The sequence below is a fragment of the Rhinopithecus roxellana genome, chromosome 10 (genome assembly GCF_007565055.1).
Source record: "Rhinopithecus roxellana isolate Shanxi Qingling chromosome 10, ASM756505v1, whole genome shotgun sequence".
Classification (NCBI taxonomy): Eukaryota; Metazoa; Chordata; class Mammalia; order Primates; family Cercopithecidae; genus Rhinopithecus; species Rhinopithecus roxellana.
Window position 1 is genome coordinate 113,809,340 of NC_044558.1, and position 21,697 is coordinate 113,831,036.

General features: G+C 33.9%; 1 protein-coding gene across 2 annotated transcripts in view; it reads right to left on the reverse strand.

Annotated features, from left to right (window-relative positions):
• Positions 1–21,697, reverse strand: part of CEP290 (centrosomal protein 290) — a 92,287-nt gene that overhangs the window by 46,459 nt on the left and 24,131 nt on the right. The window contains exons 19-28 of one of the 2 annotated variants that reach the window (XM_030938857.1): positions 20,732–20,824; positions 20,360–20,444; positions 19,659–19,801; positions 16,626–16,790; positions 16,135–16,284; positions 13,689–13,804; positions 11,621–11,723; positions 11,300–11,530; positions 7,433–7,606; positions 1,774–1,885 (exon numbers count right to left, since the gene is read on the reverse strand). In XM_030938857.1, coding sequence (XP_030794717.1) covers positions 1,774–1,885; positions 7,433–7,606; positions 11,300–11,530; positions 11,621–11,723; positions 13,689–13,804; positions 16,135–16,284; positions 16,626–16,790; positions 19,659–19,801; positions 20,360–20,444; positions 20,732–20,824 — 1,372 coding nt within the window. The remainder of the gene's footprint in view (positions 1–1,773; positions 1,886–7,432; positions 7,607–11,299; positions 11,531–11,620; positions 11,724–13,688; positions 13,805–16,134; positions 16,285–16,625; positions 16,791–19,658; positions 19,802–20,359; positions 20,445–20,731; positions 20,825–21,697) is intronic. The other variant, XM_010371487.2, reaches the window with a different exon arrangement.

A 21,697-nucleotide genomic window follows, 5' to 3' on the forward strand; every position in this document is an offset into this window, starting at 1 on the left:
ATTGCAATAAATACCAATATATAAAGGAGTCCTCCTCCATTCTGTATTGTGCTAAACTCTGATGAGAAGAGAAAAGCACATCGCAAGGGCTGAAGCAGATTAGCCATCTTATATGTTCTTGGGTTTGGAGCATTCTTAAAGAGAGGATAAAGCACAATAGCCCAACACTAACAAATTCCTAGATGAAAAAAAGCTAATGATGTGACATTTTTAAACTAAGATATAAGGTCAATAGGGAATAGGGAAACACTCTTAAAACTTCGGTGATATAAATCCATATATGGAAGAGATTAAGATACATAAACATTAAAGAATTTCTGTAGGGAATTCAGCATTTATTAAAAATAAAGATGATAAAATACAAAGAACCTACTAAAATTGTATGCAATACTCTCTTATGTCTTCATTTAAATGGTGTCTTCTTCCAAGTAAATAGTACATAAAAGTCAATTCATATTTAATCTCTTATTGAGCTAAAAATTACATTTCTAAAAGTAGCTTATCTAAGATTTCCCAATGTTAGGCTGCTCTAAACCAAGTATGTCATTACCACTTTAAGAGAACAGCTCTATTTAGTAATAAAAACATTGAATAGCTCTAAGGTCTAGGAAACAAATAAATGAAAGTACATTATCAAAAGCAGCAAATTTATTTGAAAATTATGAAGCACAATATATGAGATAACATTATGAAAATCTTATAAACTAGGATAACTATTTGAAAAATTAATATGGAAAACTCTAACGAGAGCCACAAAGATTTCAATACCTTTTGAGACAGTAATATCTCTGTTAGATATACATGAAAATGTTCACTGTGGCACTATAACAGCAAAGATATAGAAAGCTAGTGATTTAATTACTCAAACACAATAGGATATTGCATAACTATTTACAAGTATGATTACAAGTATGATGAATAAAACAATTTTTTATTTTTATTATTTATTTATTTTTGAGACGGGGTCTCGCTCTTATTGCCCAGGCCTGAGTGTTGTGGCGCGATCTCAGCTCATTGCAACCTCTGACTCCTGGGTTCAAGCAATTCTCCTGCCTCAGCCTCCTAAGTAGCTGGGATTACAGGCACCTGCCACCATGCCTGGCTAATTTTTGTACTTTTAGTAGAGATGGGGTTTTGCCATGTTGGCTAGGCTGGTCTCGAATTCCTGACCTCAGGTGATCTGCTCTCCTTAGCCTCCCAAAGTGCTGGGATTATAGGTGTGAGCCACTGCACCCAGCCACAAAAATATTTTTGATACTACTATCTAAATACAGTATAGAACAATGTTTATAATAATTTAAAACATACAAAATATGTAAACATATAGGAGCAAAAAATACAGTAATATAGTAGTAAAACTGAGAAATATAACTTCTTTTCAAATTTTCTTTGCTGTTTTCTGGTATCTTTTAATTTAAAAATATCAAATGATATATAACTAATATAGTTTGCACTCAGTGCAACAACTCATAATACCATTATTAAAATATCATCAGTTTTAATTGTTAAATGGTTCAAAATAGCTAATGCTTAGTCATAAATTTTTAACATACATGATTTCATTAGAAACAAATATAACTTAAGGACTGAAAACTAAACTTAGGTGGGGTTAAGTAAAGGATTATTCATCTACCTAAGTTAAACTATTAGGCAGAAAGTTCTTTTTTTAGTCAAAATACTTCCTTTTAATCTAGTGTAAAAAAGGAACTTTAAATAAGAAATATTCATTATTAGATGTTAATCATTTAATATTATCAGAGTCATAAGACTTACCTAATCTAGTTTCTTGTTCCCAGGCTTGTTCAATAGTGTGAAGTTTTTCCTTGGTAATCTCCAGTTCTTTATTTATAGACTCCAGCTGTTCTTTTAAGGAGGCATTTTCACACTGAATAAAGGAAAAATATCACTAAGAAATTACATTGTAATTCAGACCAATACCACAAAATGACATTGTCTTAACTTTATATAACATCTCCTTAAAACTCACAATCCAATTTTTTACAAAATTAGAATTTCCTCCATATATAATACATGCATGCATACAAACACATACATATATGTATAATACAGGTATACATATACACACTGATATGGTTTGGCTGTGTCCCTACCCAAATCTCATCTTGAATCGTAGTTCCCATAATCCTCCTATGTCATGGGAGGGACTTGGTGAGAGGTATTGAGTCGTGGGGGTGGTTTCCCCCATGTTGTTCTCATGATAGTAAGTTCTCACGAGGTCTGACGGTTTTATAAGGGGTTTCCCCCTTTGCTTGGCTCACATTCTTCTCCTTCTGGCCACCATGTGAAGAAGAATGTGTTTGCTTCCCTTTCTGCCATGACTGTAAGTTTTCTGAGGCCTCCCCAGCTCTGTGGAACTGTGAGCCAATTAAATCTCTTTCCTTTATAAATTACCCAGTCTCGGATATTTCTTCATAGCAGCATGAGAACAGACTATTACATATACATACATATTATATATAATATAAAATATTACTTTAAAATAATCATTCAAATCCTGTGTTATCCAATACAGGGCCCTCAATTTCTGAGTATTAGCTTCTGCTACAAAAGCTGTAAATTCATTCTGGCCAAGCTGGAATACTCAAGAGTTTTGCACCCTTCCCAAACTAGTGCTTACTTCCTTCATGCACACAGTTGCTGAGAATCCTAGTATGTCATCAGTGACAGATGACGATATTTATAGTGAAAAGAAATACAAAATTCTGGCCTTCAGATTTCTGCCCATTCAGTGCCTATGTGTATGGGTGGGTGGCAGGATTTTGCCACTGTGGAATGCAGCAGATAATAAGCAAGTAAACAAACAAAAAGCCTATTAAAAATGTCAATATTGGCCAATCACGGTGACTCACACCTGTAATCCCAGCACTTTGGGAGGATGAGGTGGGTGGATCATTTGAGGTCAGGAGTTCGAGACAAGCCTGGCCAACATAGTACTAAACATAGTGCTAAAAATACAAAAATTAGTCAGTCGTGATGGCACGTTACTAGTAGATCCCAGCTACTCAGGAGGCTGAGGCAGAAGAATCGCTTGAACCTGGGAGGTGGAGTTTGCAGTGAGCCAAGATCACGCCACTGCGCTCTAGCCTGGGCAACACAGCAAGACTCCATCTCAAAAAAAAAGAGGTCAGTATCAGCCAGGTGCAGTGGCTCACACCTGTAATCCCAGCACTTTGGGAGGCTGAGGTGGGAGAATCACTAGAGTCCAAGAGTTTGAGACCAGCCTGCGCAACAAAGTGAGACCTCATCTCTACAAAAAAATACAAAAATTTAGCTGAGCATGGTGGTGCATGCCTGTAATCCCAACTATTTGGGAGGCTGAGGTGGGAGAATTACTTGATTCCAGGAGAGCAAGGCTGCAGTGAGCTACGACTGTGCAACTGCACTCCAACCTGGGCAACAGAGTGAGACCCTGACTCTAAAAAAAAAAAAAAGGTTGACATTTAGAAAGAAAATAAAAACAGGGTACTGAGCCAGTGAACAACAGAAGGGAACATATTTAGATAGAGTGGTTGAAGGATGTCTTAACTACCAAAGAAGTGGTATTTAAGCTGAACTGTGAGGTACGAAGTATTTATTATAAACCCAGATGCTCCAAAGGAAGAAAGGTTTGGAGTACTATAAGATCTGAGAGGTGAAAACAACTGAAATGATTGGAGCAGGAAAAGATTTGGAGGATTGGAGCACCCAAGCAGAGTAAGCAAAAATAAGAGTCAATAGCAGTAAAACATGAAGTTGGAGAGACCATCAGGGGCCATACCAAGCAGGGCATGGCATGCCAAGACAAGGAACTGGAATTTAAATTAATGCATAAAAGAAAACAGATTTTAAGGAGGAAGTTCTAAACAATCATTCTGGCTGCACTGTGGAGAATAAAGGGGTCAATAGAGAAATCAGGGAAACTAGTCAAAAAGACATTGTGGAAGTCCAGATGAGTGATGTTGCTGGTTTGGACAAGGGTTATAGCTGTGAAGATGAAGAAGACACATATAAACTACATTCGGAAAACAAAAATGGTAGGGAAAAAGGATGACTACAGAATAACTCTAACGTGTCTGCCTTGACTAGCTGGTTAGGTAACTGAACATCTATTGAAATAAGAATGACTAGGAGAGAAACAATAACCAGGAGTTCATTGTGGATATGTTAAATGTGAGATCCCCTTGAAATACAGGAATTGTAAAGTAGGTAATTCTGTACAACAGAATAGAGCTGTGAGGAAAAAGGCTGGAGACATAACATAAATACATATATCTTAAGTTCCTTTATTTTTTTCTTTGAAAAAACAGAATGCCTATTTACTACATGCCAGCTACTCTAAGCAATGGATTTCAATGATAAATAAATTATATCCTAGAACTTATATTTGAGTGGAGTACCAATATATAATACAATGTCAGGTATTAAGTGTTATGAAGAATAATACAAACAGGGTAATGAGACTAAAAAGAGGACAAGTTATGATTAAATAAGCAGGATAAGGTAATAATAATATATTTTTTAAGTAAAGTGCATAATTACAGTTTTATATGCTATGAATACACAAGAGGGAAAAAAGGAGGCTGAGGGTGTTTTAAATATCTTTCTATCCATTTTTTTTCTTCCTTTCATCCTTTTTTACAGGATAATTCTATTGTTTGTTACAAATCTTTTTCTCCCACCTACCCTGATATTTTACTATTTCCCTTATTACCACTTTCATCCCTTATCTTCATCACTCTCTCCCTACTAACTCTAAATTTTCTTTCCCTCCTCCCTCAAACTTCATTGGTCTCCTTTATTTAAAAAAAAAAAAAAAAAAAAAAAAGGCTGGGCCCGGTGGCTCATGCCTATAGTCTCAGCACTTTGGGAGGTTGAGGCTGGCGGATTACCTGAGATCCAAATTTTGAGACCAGCCTGGCCAACATGGCAAAACTCTGTCTCTACTAAATTAGCCGGCTGTGCTGGTGGACACCTGTAATTCCAGCTACTCAGGAGACTGTGGCAGAAGAATTGCTTGAACCTCAGAGGCAGAGGTTGCAGTGAGCCAAGATCACACCACTGTACTCCAGCCTGGGCAGTGTAGTGAGACTCTGTTTCAAAAAACAAACAAACAAACAAAAAAGAATCCTCTTCTTGATTCTACCTCAGTCTACATCTGTTTCTTTTTTCTTCTACCATCAAATTTCCAGTTTTTCTTTTGCTTTATTACCCATCTAGTTTTTGTATTTCCTTATTATCTATTCTATTCTTCACATATGAAATCTGATTTTCATCACCTCTAGTCTCATAAACCTTTGCCTCTCAAAAACCAACAATGATTACCTAAGCACCATATTTGACAACATGTGCACTGTGGCTCTCCACCACTAATCACTCTCATGTATTAGCTTGACCTCTGTGCCAAACAGGAGATACTCAACACACAGAAACAAATTAAATAGTTTCTTATATCAAAAGGCTTATATTCCATTAAGGGAGACAGATATGTAAACACATTGTAGTATGTACAAAACCTATGTATAAGATGCAGAACTAGTGTAGACAAAACTGAATTTATTCCATTAAAAAAAAGGATGCTTAAGAAAAAAAAAAAAAGGTAATGCCTGAACAAAGTTTTGAAACAGGAATAGAAATTCACTGAGCAAAACAACTGGAAGGGTTCCTTCCTTTATGTAAGGAACCAGAAATGGTTCCTTACATAAAGAAAAGAGCATGTACACAAGAACATACATAAGAACACTGTGCTCAGAAAACACAGATAGTTCATCTCTTGCTCTAGATGACATGAGTAAATAGGGGACTTGACTTTTACCCTTCAGGTGACTGGTAGCTTTTGATAGTTTTTAAGCCAAGGAGTCAAATGGGAGTCACAGGGTAGGATTCATGTTTAGAATGACCATTCTTGTGGCAGTAAGGAGGATGTAAGACTAGAGATAGAGACATGAATAATGGCTACCACAATAAAGATAATAAAAAATAAAACTAAGACACCACCAATAGGGATAGGTATGAGACATTCAGAATCATAACTGGGGCCAGGCGTGGTGGCTCACATCTGTAAACCCAGCACTTTGGGAGGCTGAGGTGGGCAGATCACCTGAGGTCAGGAGTTCGAGACCATCCTGGTCAACATGGAGAAACCCCGTTTCTACTAAAAATACAAAAATTAGCTGGGCGTGGTGGGCCACGCCTGTAATCCCAGCTACTCGGAGGCTGAGGCAGGAGAATTGCTTGAATTTGGGAGGCAGAGGATGCAGTAAGCCGAGATCGGGCTACTGCACTCAGCCTGGGTGACAGAGTGAAACTCCATCTCAAAAAAAAAAAAAAAAAATCTTGACGAAAGATGAAAAATATTCTTTGGGGAAATGATAACGTTAAAAATCACTCATTGATACATTATCTACAAGACGTCTCTTGCTTAGGACTTTCTCATGCTGGAGAGGATAGGACAGAGGACATGGAGAATGGAAAAAAATAAATTATCACCACACCTAAAGAGGCATAATTTTCTATAAAAAGTAACATAATCACCTCTCTTTGGCAAAAGCAGCAGAAAGGAAACTGATTATGATTACTTCTAAATAATATTGACAAACATGACTCATAATTTAGTAGGAGTCCTAAAAGGTACTCAGAATAATGTTTTCATTTACTGAATGTGTCTCTCTGAGCCAGCAAAAGCTTTTGAGCTAATAGAATTAGATTTCATGCTACTCCTGTGGGAGGATCTTAGATAAGAATTATCCAAAATCCATAAGCCTCTATTTCTGATGAGGAAGATGAACAAATCAGGAGTTTGTTATGTCCTCAGTAAGAGGTATGGAGCTCAAGTGGCTGTAAGAGAACTGTAAAGGGTCTGGTCTATATTCACAGATTATAACTTACGATATTCTACTCTAGTTTTTTGTATTTCTACAACAAAAAATGATGAGAATTTACAGAGTGCATCCATGGTCCAAGAAGAGCCCTTAATATTTCAGTCACTGTTGGCTACATTCATTCCAAACAAAAGCCAGGGACCATGGAATAATAGTTTACTCTGGGTACAGGGGTAAGAGAAAGGGATGGGCACTTAATGGGTGCTTCCCTCTTTTGATTACAATATTCTACCGGTTTCAGTATCCTTTTCCTCTTAGATGTCTGGATGAAAGAGGCTTGATTTAGCTAAATCATGCCAGTGACCTACGGAGAATGATCTAGATAATCATTCAGAAGTCATTTTGTCACTATAAACAGGTAATATGTTGTGTGTGTTGATATTTGGGAACAAAATATTTATAACTAAACTGAATGAATAATATGGATAATTCTATCTCTGTTAAATTTATATAAATGCAGTCAAACTTTAATTAAAATCTGCCAAATCCCCCCAAACACAGACATTGACGAAAAATGGCTAATATCATAAGATTCAAGAATCACACAAACTTACTTCCAGGTGTTCCAAGTTACTTGTTCTTTGAACGAGCATATTATCTTTTTGCAAGATGTCCCTGTACTTAGAAGTCAGTTCATTGTACTGTTTATTAGCCAGTTCTAGTTCAGACAAACAGACACTATTATCTACAACTTTTTGGAGAGCTGCAATCTTGAAAATGGCCATTTCCTATGTAAATAAAGATATACTGAGTTATGCTGGTGTCTTTTAATATGGTCAAGCACTAGCCACTTTTGAGAAAGATAATACAACTGAAAGCAAAACAGAATTTAAAACCATTTTAAAAATATATGATTTCCCATGTCAGAAAAATATGCAATAACATTAATTTCTTTCATATAATATGCTACTTTGAAAATCTTAATCATAATAAAAATAAAATACTTTTATAATTCCTGTCATAGTAAAATAAAATTCAATTACTTTGAGAAAACATAACAAACAGCAGCAATATATATCTCAGAATGTATCTTTGGATGGCTTTTCTAAATTTCATGAGATCAGAAAACAACCTGCCTTTTAATAGATAAATGGGAAAATTAGCATTACCATAGGTAACTTTTACAACTTAGCTATTTATGCTTACTGTAAGCTAAATGGACTAGCTTTAATAACCAAAGAAAATTTTTGTACACATGATCACACGATGGAAACATTAGGGGGGGAACTTCTATTATAGTTCTCTGTAATAAACAACATCAAGGACTTTAAGTTAGTTGGTTCATGGTTCTACTCATCAACTACAGAACTATTAAAAGATATTCTATTATCAATACCAAAATGAAATGCCCAGTCTTATAGTTCTCTTAAGTTGATCTATAATAGGCAAACATTACATAGAAAAGTACAATAAAGAGTGATGAAAGCTGAGAAGTGGTATAAGGAATAACCAAATTTATGAATGAGGAAGTAAAAAAAAAACTTACGGTTATAATTCATTCTGAAGTACAGTAATGATGGAAATATTTGTAATAGTGCTTCAGATCTCATTTTGGCAGCCTTTCTTCTCCATCTAAGTTAAGTATATACCATTCTACCTTACCCCTGATATTCAGTTTCACTGTTCTGGGGGAAACAGGGGTAGATGAGATTCTATTTCCTATCTCTTAAGAATCTCCCTTTATCTTGGCTTTTCAATTGTTGGGAGAAAAAAATCAAGTTCATGAGCAGGTAGAAGAGGAAGAAAACTGTAATTCTTTTCTCTTTCTATCTCAAACACTAACTGTATTCGTAAAACTCTAAGAAAAGTAGATTCTAAAAAAATCTAACACGGAAATAAAAAAAACAAACACTTCCTTATTACATGTCTGAATAAAAATCACTTATGTTTATTAAAGAATTTCTTGATGCTCAGTATTAAGCTTTATGATCAAGCTGAAAATAGGTTTATTGGCATGACATCACCCATTGCAACCTTTAAAGTAGATAGTAAAGAACCCCAGCCCATTTAAATTTCACTTTGAATTCTGTGTTCCTACAATCCTGTCTAAATTTAGTCATGTACATTGAACATTTACATGCTTAAAAATAAACTACAAGGTAAGTATAAAACTAGGTACAGAAGGGTATACATGTCATGTAACCTGTCTTGTCTTTATGTTTCCAAAAAAGAAAGATAATAAGTTACCTACAGAGGGTAGAGCAGAATAATATGAAACACATAAGACCAGAATTAAGATTTCTCTGACTAAATATTTGCATATATAAATATTGTATATATTAACATTTAATAAAAAGGGAAAAAATCCCTAAAATTAAAAAAAGAAAAACAAATGAGCCTAACAATATATCAAATGTATAACATAACTGAATGAAGACAATTATTTCAAGTAAGTGTAGAATATATTACTTTGCCTATACATCCTCAGCAAGATAGATTCTGAAGAAAATAAGACCTGAAATAAAATTTTAAACTATGTTTGGCAATATTGCTGTTGTTGTTACTATTAATATCAATTCAAGCATTATTTTTCAAAATATTGTATGCATATTGTAGAATAAAACAAATATTTTAATGTTAATAATAAAGATTTTCTATGTAAAAAAAAACATACAAGTGCAAAATCAAAGAAGTTTAGTAAAAACCACATATTATTTACTTACCCCATAATGTTATAATTAAACTGGAAATAACAATATGAACTTATAGTTTAAATATATATATATTTTTCTAACTTGTCTACTGAGAGACTAGTAGCAACGATACACTGAGAGCAATGATGCCCAGTGGCCAGTTTTTGGTATCGAAATGCCTTCCCCGCTAAAAGGAACCTGGGCTCTTTAAAGAAATGGTTTATTCCAAGTATGAGCATGAAGTATGTAGGTAAGTCTAAGACATCTTATGCTAGAAAACAAGTCAAGTTTTGAGGCTTCGTTCAAAAAATTAATGAATTTTTGTCAAAACAATATGAGTCAACTTTAAAGGACTCTCTTTAGCTAAAGTTGAGACAAAAGAATATGACTCCAACTAAAACACACGGAATATTTAAAAGTCTGTGAGTCTAATATACTTAAAAAAGAGAAAGCGGAGATGAGAAAAAAAAATCAGGTAGCGCAGAGCACACCAAGTGTGTATTCTGAAAACTGGTCATTAAAGAGAAAAGCATTTAGCTTGCCTTTGTAGTAGGAGCTATAAGTCAAGATAAACAAATAGCCTGAGCTAATGGGGAAATGCTATTTATTTTACAAAAGCATGTCTGTTAATAAATGCAAGTGCATAATATAACTAGAAAATTATGATGTTTGCAACTCCTCATAATTGAGTTAGGCAACAATCATCAGAGGATGCTAAAATCATATAGGACTGACAAATAATTTGTTATATGTATGATACCAAAATATCACCAGTTAACTAAATTGCTTAATAATGGAGGTATATGGTTATCTTTACTTCTTCTTCTTCTTTGTTTTATTTTTCTCTTAAGAGACAGACTAGCTCTGTTACATAGGCACACAGGCCAGAGATCAGTGGCACATGATCACGGCTCACTGTAGCCCCCAACTTCCTGGGCTCAAGCGATCCTCCCACCTCAATGTCCCAGGTAGCTGGGATTACAAGCATGTGCCACTACACCTAGCTAATTTAAAAAAAAAAAAAAAAACAACAACAACTAAAAAACACATTTTTTGTAGAGACGGGGTCTCACTGTATTGCGTAGGCCAGTCTGGCCTCAGGCAATTTTCCTGCCTGGGCCTTCCAAAGTGTTGGAATTACAGGCATGAGTCACCACAGCTGGTCTGCTTGTTTTTTCTGTAACACAGTAATCAATTACAAAACATGGAACAACCAGATACTCTTGAACTGATGCAGTATAAAGTATAGAAAATTACTTATGAAGTATTCTTGCCAAAAATGTTTAAACCTGAAGCTAACTAAGGGTTCCGACCTAACTTTTAGTAGTACAAGGGACAGAGGAACAAGTAAAATGACACACACACACACAAAGTCAGATACATCTTCAAACATTTTTTGGAGAAAAAGAAAACCAAGAGGATTCTATATTAAAAAGATTTATGAGATGTAACATCCAAATGTTTATTCCTTGATCAAAAAATGTAAAAAATGTGACTATAATCAGGGTTTTAGGCAATATTAGAGAATTATTGTCATTGTGTTAGGTATAATAAAATTACTGTGGTTATTTAAAGAAAAAAGGCTTTTTCAAAAGGGTACATTAATTATTTAGGGGAGGAAAGTCTGCAATTCAAACATTCCTACAAAAATCAAAAGAAGCAATTATGGCAAAATGTTAATAAATGTTAACTATTAATTCAGGTGATGAGCATTATTGATACCATCCTATCTTCTGCATACTTGAAATTTTTTATAGTCAGAAAAAGCAAAATAAGAATCAGATGTACCTTAAATCTTTGCAAACATCCAAGTTTTTCACAAACTTCAGCCTCCATTGACAACAATTCATTCTTTTGTTTCTCATTTTCTTTTCTAAGTTGTCGCTCCAGTTCTACTGAGATTGTATATTGCCTTATAAGTGATTTTTCATTCACTTGCAAAACAGTAATTTTCCTACTGTTTTCTGCAAGTATTTTTTTCATTTCATCCGAATCCATCTGAAGAGTATTGAGCAAATTCTGCACAAAGATACATCCATATTACTTGTTGAATCTAGCTATCCTAGTTTGTACAATATTGCATACTAATGTTAAAAATGTTTTACTTACATTATATTCTTTTACTTTTATAGCATCTTGTTGAATTTGATCTTCAAGTTTTCTCTTTTCCTCTTTTATTGTTTTAGACTCTGTTTTCCAGGTGTCCTTTTCACTAAAAACAAAACAAAACCAAAAGACAATACTGTAAACCTAATAAAATGTTTGACTACAAGATTATGCAAATTTAAAGTTTTCTCAACACAAGAGGTATCATAGCTATTCAGTATCTGAAAACACAATAAGTTAAAATTTCATTTAAAAAGGTTTTAGCCTAGAATTAAAAATATTTTAAATAAATGCAAGGCAACAAAGTTATCAAATTATTTTCATTCTTCCCTGATTCACCACTTAATGGGTGGTGATATAATTATAATTGAAGCTGAATCTTATAAACATTTTATTGAAGACAGAATAAAAGTAGGAAAATAATACCCCAAACTAATTCTAGAAATCAAATTCCAACATTCTGACCCCACTCTCAAATTTGGGTGTTAAATGCTTACAAAATAATTTGAATACAAACACATCAGAAATCATTAGACTTAAAAGAAGATGTGTAAAGGACACAAAATTGGAGTTAAGAGGAATAGTTCAAGAGATCCATACATAACAGTGACTAAAGTTAATAACAGTATATTATGTACTTTAAAATTGCTAAGAGAGTAGATTTTAAGTGTTCTTACTCCAAAAAAAAAAAAAAAAGTATGCTATAATCCCAGAACTTTGGGAGGCCAAGATGGGCCGATTGCTTGAGACTAGGAGTTTTGAGACTAGCACGGCCAATATGGCAAAACTCTGTCTTTACCAAAAATACAAAAATTAGCCAGGCATGGTGGCATATGTCTGTAATCTTGGCTACTTGGGAGGCTGAGGCAAGAAAATAACTTGGACCTGGGAGGCAGAGGTTGCAGTGAGCCAAGATAGCACCACTGCACTCCAGCCTGGGTGAAAGAGCAAGACTCTGTCTCAAGGAAAAAAAAAAAAAAAACGTATGTGAGGTAATACATATGGTTAAGTAGCTTGATTTAGCCATTCCACAGTATATACATATATAGAACACCATGTTGTATGCCATAAATTCTTACTTGTGAATTTAAAAAGTAATTTAAAACATATTTATATATAAATTATTTTTTTGAAGTTGTGTAAGACACTGTTATCTATGCATGAGCATTCCACAAACATCTGCAACGTTCTTCGCATAAACCCAGTACAGTGGTATCATTTTCTTTGAAACTGAATGATTATTCAGACTTGGACATGTGACCCAATTCTAGCAAATGAGATCGAAGTCAATGTCTGCCAGATATCACCATAAAAAAATGTTTATTTAAAATTAAAAGCTATGTAGAAAAAAATGCTCCTCTTCTTCAATGGGCACAGTTTCATCTTTCTTGAATTCATGCAACTATTTTACAACTATCATAGGTGTTAACAACAACCTTCCAATATGACCTGCCCTATAACTAGCTTTGTGGTTCTGGGTTAGTCAGATAATAATTATTCTTAGTGTTTAAATCACCTTTGATTAGGTATTCTATTTCCTATTAAGGAAATCATTCTATTGATTTAGATGAAATGACAGAAATAAGGAGAAATATGTTAGTTCCCTATAGACATATATGAACAATGATGATGGTGATGATGATGAATGATGCTAACAACAGCTGACATTTACAAACTGTTCATATGTGCCACACACTAGCCCGAGCATTTTCATCTAATAACTCACTTACGTTTTACAATAATCCTATGAAAATGGTATTACTTACAAAGAAACTTACAGATAAGGAAACTGAGACACAGATAGGTAAGATGACTTGCTCAAATCAAGCTCTTACAAAAAGCAAATGTTAAATGATTCAAACTCAGGCAGGATAATCCCAGGCTTAATGTAATCATTAAGCTACACTGTCTCCATAAACAAGTTCTTAACAGTAGTTACTAGAGTAAAAAAATACAATTGCAAAGGAAGAAGAAGAAGGGAAGAACAAAACATCAATTATTCTTATGTTACTTTCACAATTAACAAGAACATACTGCAATTGTATTTATAAAGTTTTGCTAATACCTATACCTTAGGTATTCTTTATACAACAAACTTTGTTGATGACGAATTACAGCAAATTTTCTGTTATAATCTTCAAGAGAATCTTCTAAATTCTTTAACTTTTTTTCTTTATTTTCTAGTTCCTAAAAAGTGGTTTAGAAATAAGAATGAAAAAAAAAATAGAATGTTGAATTTGAAAGTATAAATTCATATTCTGACAACATTATAGAAAAGTTAAGTCACCAAATCCGTAAGCAACACAGATCATTTTTCCATGATATTTTGAACATTTAAGGCATAAAAATAAGGGTACTATACAACAGGTAAAGTTATTTTTACCATATTTGATTGTTACAGTTAGCACACAAATAACCAGATCACAATGTTTTATTAGATAGAATAGTTACAAACTCACCTCTAGTCACTTGGCCACACACCCTCTTGTGAACATATAGTTTCATATCGTCGCTCAAATTATCCTTTCCAATTATTTCATTTTAAAGATGAAATTGAAAATTAAATAACATACTCAATATCCAAAAACTCATTAACACTACACTTGGCAATCATTTTTACCAAATACATATGCTAGGCTTGTTGTCTGGTGCTTTCCATATATACGGATCCAACATTTGAGGTCGGGTCTGTCTGACTCCAAAGGTCTTACCATGCTTATAGCTCTATACAGCCTTAGGATTGAGAGTCCAAGCACCTGTTTTGCCACTTTGAACAGGTTTTCAGACTCCCAGTTGGTACTCTCTAATCTACTACAAACTTCTGATACATTTCTTACATAAAGATGAAAAAACATGAATTTTATCTCAAAAAATACGACAATGCCATACTACCACTATTTGCTGGTAGTGTCCCTATACCTCAGGTAAATAAGAGAAATAATAATGCTAAAATTATACATTTAAAAATAATTGGCCGGGCATGGTAGCTCAAGCCTGTAATCCCAGCACTTTGGGAGGCCGAGACGGGCGGATCACGAGGTCAGGAGATCGAGACCATCTTGGCTAACACAGTGAAACCCCGTCTCTACTAAAAAATACAAAAAACCAGCCAGGCAAGGTGGCGGGTGCCTGTAGTCCCAGCTACTCGGGAGGCTGAGGCAGGAGAATGGCGTAAACCTGGGAGGCGGAGCTTGCAGTGAGCTGAGATCCAGCCACTGCACTCCAGCCCGGGTGACAGAGCAAGACTCCGTCTCAAAAAAAAAAAAAAAAAAAAATAACATAACATATATTATAAAGCAATATTCTAATAAGTAATTAAAGCTGTCCTTACCTGACTTAGATAACATAAAAATCCCAATATTGAGAAAAAGATGAATTACTGTAATTTCCAAAATAAAAATGAGTACTTAAGAATTATAACTCAAGTATATTCACAAATGGATCACCCAGCAGAGAGAAATAGTGGCATTTATAATCAAAAACATTTTCATTGATCCTGAACATATATTTGTAATTATATTTATAATGTGTGTGATGTTATAGATAGTCAAACTTCAAATACTGAAAAAGATCTGTCATTAGGACATTCATAACAACCATTATACAGACAGCAAAACTGAGAAACCCAGGGCAAGTAGTATAGTAGAGTACCCTTTCCTCTTGGTGGTAGATTAACTAACATTTTATTGGGTAAAGAGAAGACAAAGGTAAATAATTTGGTTTAGAAGTTTTTACTTGCGGCCGGGTGCATGGCTCACGTCTGTAATCCTAGCACTTTGGGAGGCCAAGGTAGGCGAATCACTTGAGACCAGTAGTTTGAGACCAGCCTGGTCAACATGACGACACACCATCTCTATTAAAAAAAATACAAAAATTAGCCAGGGATGCATGCCTGTAGTCCCAGCTACTCAGGAGGCTGAGGCATGTGAATCACTTAAACTCAGGAGGTGGAGGTTGCAGTGAGCCAAGGTAGCGCAACTGCACTCCAGCCTTGGTGACAGAGTGAGACTGTCTCAAAAAAAAAAAAAAAAAAAAAAAAAAAAAGTTTTTACTTGTGAATGCAAAAAGGGGAACAATTCTATCACGACACTAAAAAGCTCTGACAGACTTTATTCTTATGTTTTCCACCCAGCAATAAATAAAAGTGCTCATTTACATAATACTGCTTTATAGTAGCTGCTTGTTGTTCTGCTTGTGAATCATGTATTTCACATGAATGACAGGCATGTGAACAAGATGTGAGAACATGCTGCTCATGCAGATGAATGGAATGAATGGTACAAACTGTTTTTATGTATAATATTCCATCTAATGTCAAAATCCATACAAAATATATTTCACTGTTACTATTTTGAGAGCTCAAAGGAATACATGAAGACTATTAAGAAAAGTACTATCTGCATGCTTTGGTGATGGAAAAATTAAAATAAAATAAAAGTAAAAACACAAACATACTACCAATGATTTTTGTTATTCGCATGTAAAATTTTCAATACCTATAACAAAATTTTTAATACCTGTAACAAATGTATTAAATATTCATTCTGAGAATTAATGATACTGGCACTAGATGGTGCTATCCCATCAGGTAAGTCAATTCCTTTAAAAACAACATTTGATCCTTCTGATTGTCGTAAAAGACTAGTTTCTTTTTCAAGATGGTCTATCTGGAAAAAAAAAAATCCAGCAATGAGAATAACATCTCTTACACCCAAAGAAAGACAGATAACAGACATGTGAATGCCCTGCCAGGAATTTTACTTAAACCATACTTTAGTTTCTGCTTAGAAATGCCCAGGTATAAGATTTAGAATTTTTGTATTCTTTTTAATATTATAAGGCACATATTTTCCACTTAATTTTATAAGAGAAATCCAGTTTCTTAATATCAAAAGAATTAATTCAACAGGCATTTTTTCATAAAGGATTCTTTTAAAAAAATTAAAAGTTTCCTATTAAATCTACATTCTTATGTTCAGCATTTTCTTCTATTTAATAAAATTCTCACCTTTAAATTAGCCTTTGCCAACTGCTGTGAATAATTTATAGCCTCTTTCCGAGATTCCCTGAGCTCCTGTCTTAATTCTTCATTTCTTCCGGTAAGCTGATCAACTTGGGCTTTCAAATGCAGACTGGCATCAAAGATACCTTCTGCATTCTTTGATTCTATAGCCTAGTAAATTTATATTATATATTACAAATATGGAGAAAAACAGTGAAATCATCGTAAAAAACAGTCTGTCTTTAAATAAAATGGACATTTAAGCATTTTCCTATTTTCATTGCCAAGCATGATAATAAAGTACGCCGATTCAAATTCTTATTTATGGATCTATAAAACTTTCATTTACATTACCAAACATAGTAATTACTTCATTAAAACAATTAAAAAACATCTAGCTAATCTTAACAGACTGGTAGACTAGAAAAACAACCAGACAGGAATAAGATGACCAGGGTTCAAATTTTAATCAGTCACTAGCTGGGAAAGTGACTTAAATTCTCTATATCTTAGTTTTCTTGTCTCTAAAAAGGGGAAAATAATGTTAGCTCTGCTCACTACACAGGGTTTTTATACAGTCAAAATGAGGTATTTTTCTCTGAAATTATATAGCATCTGCATTTAAAGCATGTGCAAAGGAATGGAATACAATACAATATTGAAAAATTGATCAATACAACATTCAATTAAGTGAATTTTTCAGTGCTTCCTCTCCACACAGTTGAAGCATAAAAAAAAATAAAGGCAAGGTATCATAATATGGCATTATCTAAGAATAATGAGTAAGCAAAAATATGTCAAATATTAAAATATTATCAGAGTGGCATCACCGGCCCAAAATCTCCAACATTGGCATACATAAGTATATACACACACTGCACACATCTACATAATATATACATATAAATATATTTGGACTTTAGACGAACTGTATGGAAAAAACTGTTAAAGGCAAAGTAAGTCCTAAAAAATGAAGGTAGAAGCCAAATAAGGTAAAATGAATAGAACCAAATGCAATCTCCTACTCAGGAAGGTGATCTGGGGTTTAACTCTAGGTAGTAGATTTATAAAAGCCTTTCCCTGAAGGAGATTAGAGCAGGTCATGCAGAGTAATAACTTATACTAATTCAAAGAGGATATCATGAAGATAAAAGTAGGTAGAGGAAGGTACTCTGACTGACAACAAGGTGGTCTAGTTAGTTGTCTCATTGAGGAATAGTGCCTTGTCTACATGGACTTTGATAAAATGAGAATGAGTTACATAGCTGTTGGGGGCACTGAAAAATACCCTGTAGTAACAAAAAGTGAACTAAAATGCATAATCCAGAATTATCTGGTCTAAATTGTCATGAATTCTGAAGATTTCTTAGAGGAGGACTGTTAGGTGATTTGTGAATTTCAGACAGGGCCTATGAATCTGAAAAAGCAATGACAATCCAGGATAAAAGTAAATGAAGTCTATGGAAACAGTGGCTCCAGGAAGGCCCAGAGATTGTCAGCATAAATAGAAGTTAGGATTTCTTGGGCCATTCACTCTGTTTTCATTTGGTCCCTAAGTAGAGCTGCCCTTGGAAAATTAAGTTTGATCTGGGACACAGTATCAGTAGTGGGCATCATCACAGACAAAAGATGTTCACATAAAAAAAGCATAAAGAATCATTTTAGACATTCAAAATGGCAGAGGCAAAACGAAATCACCAATCAGAATGAGAAAGTCAGAATGAGAAAGATACAATGGGAATCAAACTATTTTCTTGCCTCTGGAAATTTTTAACATACCAGTATCATTCTCATTCTCTGCTAACAATCACAGTGCTGTTATAAAAAGTATCCAACTACTGATTAATCATGATTTTTTTTTTTAAAAAAGCAATTCAGTAAATAATAATAATTTTTTTCCTATTGAAATCAAGCACAAATTTGGGAAATAATATAATAATGTATGCTAAATATGTTCAGATAACATAAATGACATATAGTTAAATATTAACAATCTAAAATGTGTATATTATTCAAGTTTATATAACAGATACTCTATCCTGTATCTGTAAACAGTAAATCCATTGAGAATTTCTCAAGTCTCTATATGGTAAATATAAATAGAATATTATTGATGGCTAAATCTTTCCTATAACAATGAGTAAGTTTTTAAACATTTAGAATAAAGCCATTTCATAATACTTCTTATGGCATAAGTTCCTAAGAGACCTACACTCCCATAAATAAAAAACGAATTAAAAAAAAAAAACAAAAAAAAAACTACCTAAAGTTTCTAGAAAATGAACAAAAGCAAGCAGATTTTAGGGAAAAAAAAAGGGCCGGGCACGGTGGCTCACGCCTGTAATCCCAGCACTCTGGGAGGCTGAGGCAGGTGGATCACGAGGTCAGGAGATCGAAACCATCCTGGTTGACATGGTGAAACTCCGTCTCTACTAAAAAAAAAGCAAAAAAAAATTAGCTGGGCGTGGTGGCAGGTGCCTGTAGTCCCAGCCACTCGGGAGGCTGAGGCAGGAGAATGGTGTGAACCCGGGAGGCAGAGCTTGCAGTGAGCGGAGATAGCGCAGCTGTCAAATATGGAAGACAGGACCAGCAAAGATTGACTTTGTCATTTTTAAAGATTTAGTCATAGGGCAGGGTGCAATTGCAGTGACCTATCATCTTTCTCATCTAGAAAACCATAGGATAGAGCCCCAAACCATGGGAAAAGTGAAAGAAAAATCCCAGTAAGAAAAGAGTCAGCAAAAATGAGCTCCAAATTCTGTGTAAAAAACTCTTCAAGGTCTCAAGCTGACCCTTTAACCAAAAGAACAGAGATAAAGAGGAAAACGTCAGTGAACTTGAAGACAGATTAATAACAAATATCCAGTTGGTAGAAGAAAAGTATTGAGAGCAGCTCAAGAAAAACTACATTTTACATACAGGGAAACAATGATTCAAATGACTGAAAATATCTCATCAGAAACTATGGAAATCTGTACACAGCAGAAAATCTTTCTAAAGTGATAGAGGAAAAAGATTAACATGAAAAATATAACTTACATTAACTAGTCTTTCAAGGCTAGGGATAATTAGAGATGTTTCTCCTCCATTAACATCAGGATCTTTCTGCATTTCCTTAATTGCTTGCAATATTTCTTTCATACCTTCTTCAAGTTGCTTATTTTCTTCAACTAATTCTTTTACTGTAATTATACAGTTTTCTCATTGGATGATCAGATCTTTTTCACAATTTACACTATTCTATACAGATGACAAATATTTCACATATACCAAAGAAATCATTGGAAAAATGCAAATGTAAATAAACAAACAAGAAAATTCAACTATAAATCCTACGTGAATAGTTGAGGTAAATGACAGACCTATTTATATCATATGCATATACACACATATCTCATCACTGGAAGAAATAAATCACAGGAATACTTTTGCCTTAACTTAAACTATACTTTATATTAAAGAACTTTAAATTTGGTGTTCTAACTTCATTTAGATTAAAGAACACACAAGAAAAACGAGTTATACATTCTCACAAAAAATTCATATTAGTAACATTCTCTGACAATGAAAATAGCAAGGCAAACCAACTGGATGAGTGACAGACTGAAGTATATAGAGTACAGAGGTAATTAGGAGTAAAACAGATTAGAAAACAGAGAATGTGTTAATGTCCTTTTAGGCCCATGATTTTAAGTCTAGGAAAAATAAGAACAGAAAAGTAAAAGATAATTATAACTTACATTTATTCTGAAATTTGGCTATCACTGTCCTACTTCTTTCTAAATCTCTTTCTTTTTCAATTAATTCTCTTGAAAGAAATTCATTCTGAAAAAAGCAGAGAACAAAATTGATTTTTTTCCACAAAATATCACAATAGTCTATAGTTTTCAAGTTAAAAGTTTGATCAATTAAGTATAACAAAACAAAAAAAAAAATGAGCTATGAAGACATAGCAGCAATCATAAAAATAAACTAAAATCTAAACAGTAAAACAGATGATGATCTTCCTCCCACTTTCTCCCTCTCCCAACATCCATGATAAAAGGCAAAAAGATATAATGGTTTTTGTCTTTAGTACAATCATGTCTTTTAATGTTCTGCCTTTACACTACCTGTTCTGCCTGGCTTCTATGACGTTCAAGTTCTATTTCTGCATTTCTACTCTGTGCTTCTTTGATCAATAATTCCTGTGCTATGATTTCATTCTAAAGAAAAATGTAATAAATTAGACAAGTCAATGAGTTCATATCAATGTACTGCATTTTAGATTTTAAAAAGTAAAATGTGTATAACTCATGTTAAAATGCAAACAAAAATATTCTAACTGTAATTGTTACAGAACTTCGTTAGAGATGTCATAAAAGAGCAACCACAAAAATATAATTTGGAGAAAAGCTCACCTGAGATCTAAGAAATACTAGTTCTCTCCGTAGCTGTTCTATAAGATTTTCAAGAGGATGTATCTGAGACAATTTTGATTGTGCAGTAATAAACACAGGGTCTGGAAGATTAACCTCAAGCTTATTTTTCAATATCTCTGTCTGAAAGGGTACTTCACTTTTTATTACATCTTCTTTCAAATTGATATCAGCGTACTTTATTTGGGTATGAACCTGTTCTTCTTCTAATGCTGCTACTTGTGATTTATCCATGTCAGTCCTATTTTCATGAATTTGTTGACAAAATATTGCAGATTTTTGCCTAAGTGATAACTTCTGCATTATGTCTGAAGCTGCTGATAAGCCATGAAAAGATGAATTGCTTTTTTGTACAAAACTAGTCTTCTCTAGTGCTTGATGGCTTCTTGACTCTTTCTTCATACAGTCAGCAGAAAAATGGCATACGTCATTTATTTCTTCATGGCTTTCCCTACTAAAGATGCTGACTAATGATTCTAGATTTCTTGAAGACTGCAGACATGGTGCTTTAAAAATCTCTCTTATTGTAATAGTTTCTGGAGTTGAATTATCTTTTACTTGCATGGATGAAGAAAGTCTAGTTAAAGGGACAAAAGGATGCATTCTACTTTCTACACTATGGTGAATTTCAGATAACATTCTTGATAATGATTCTATGGT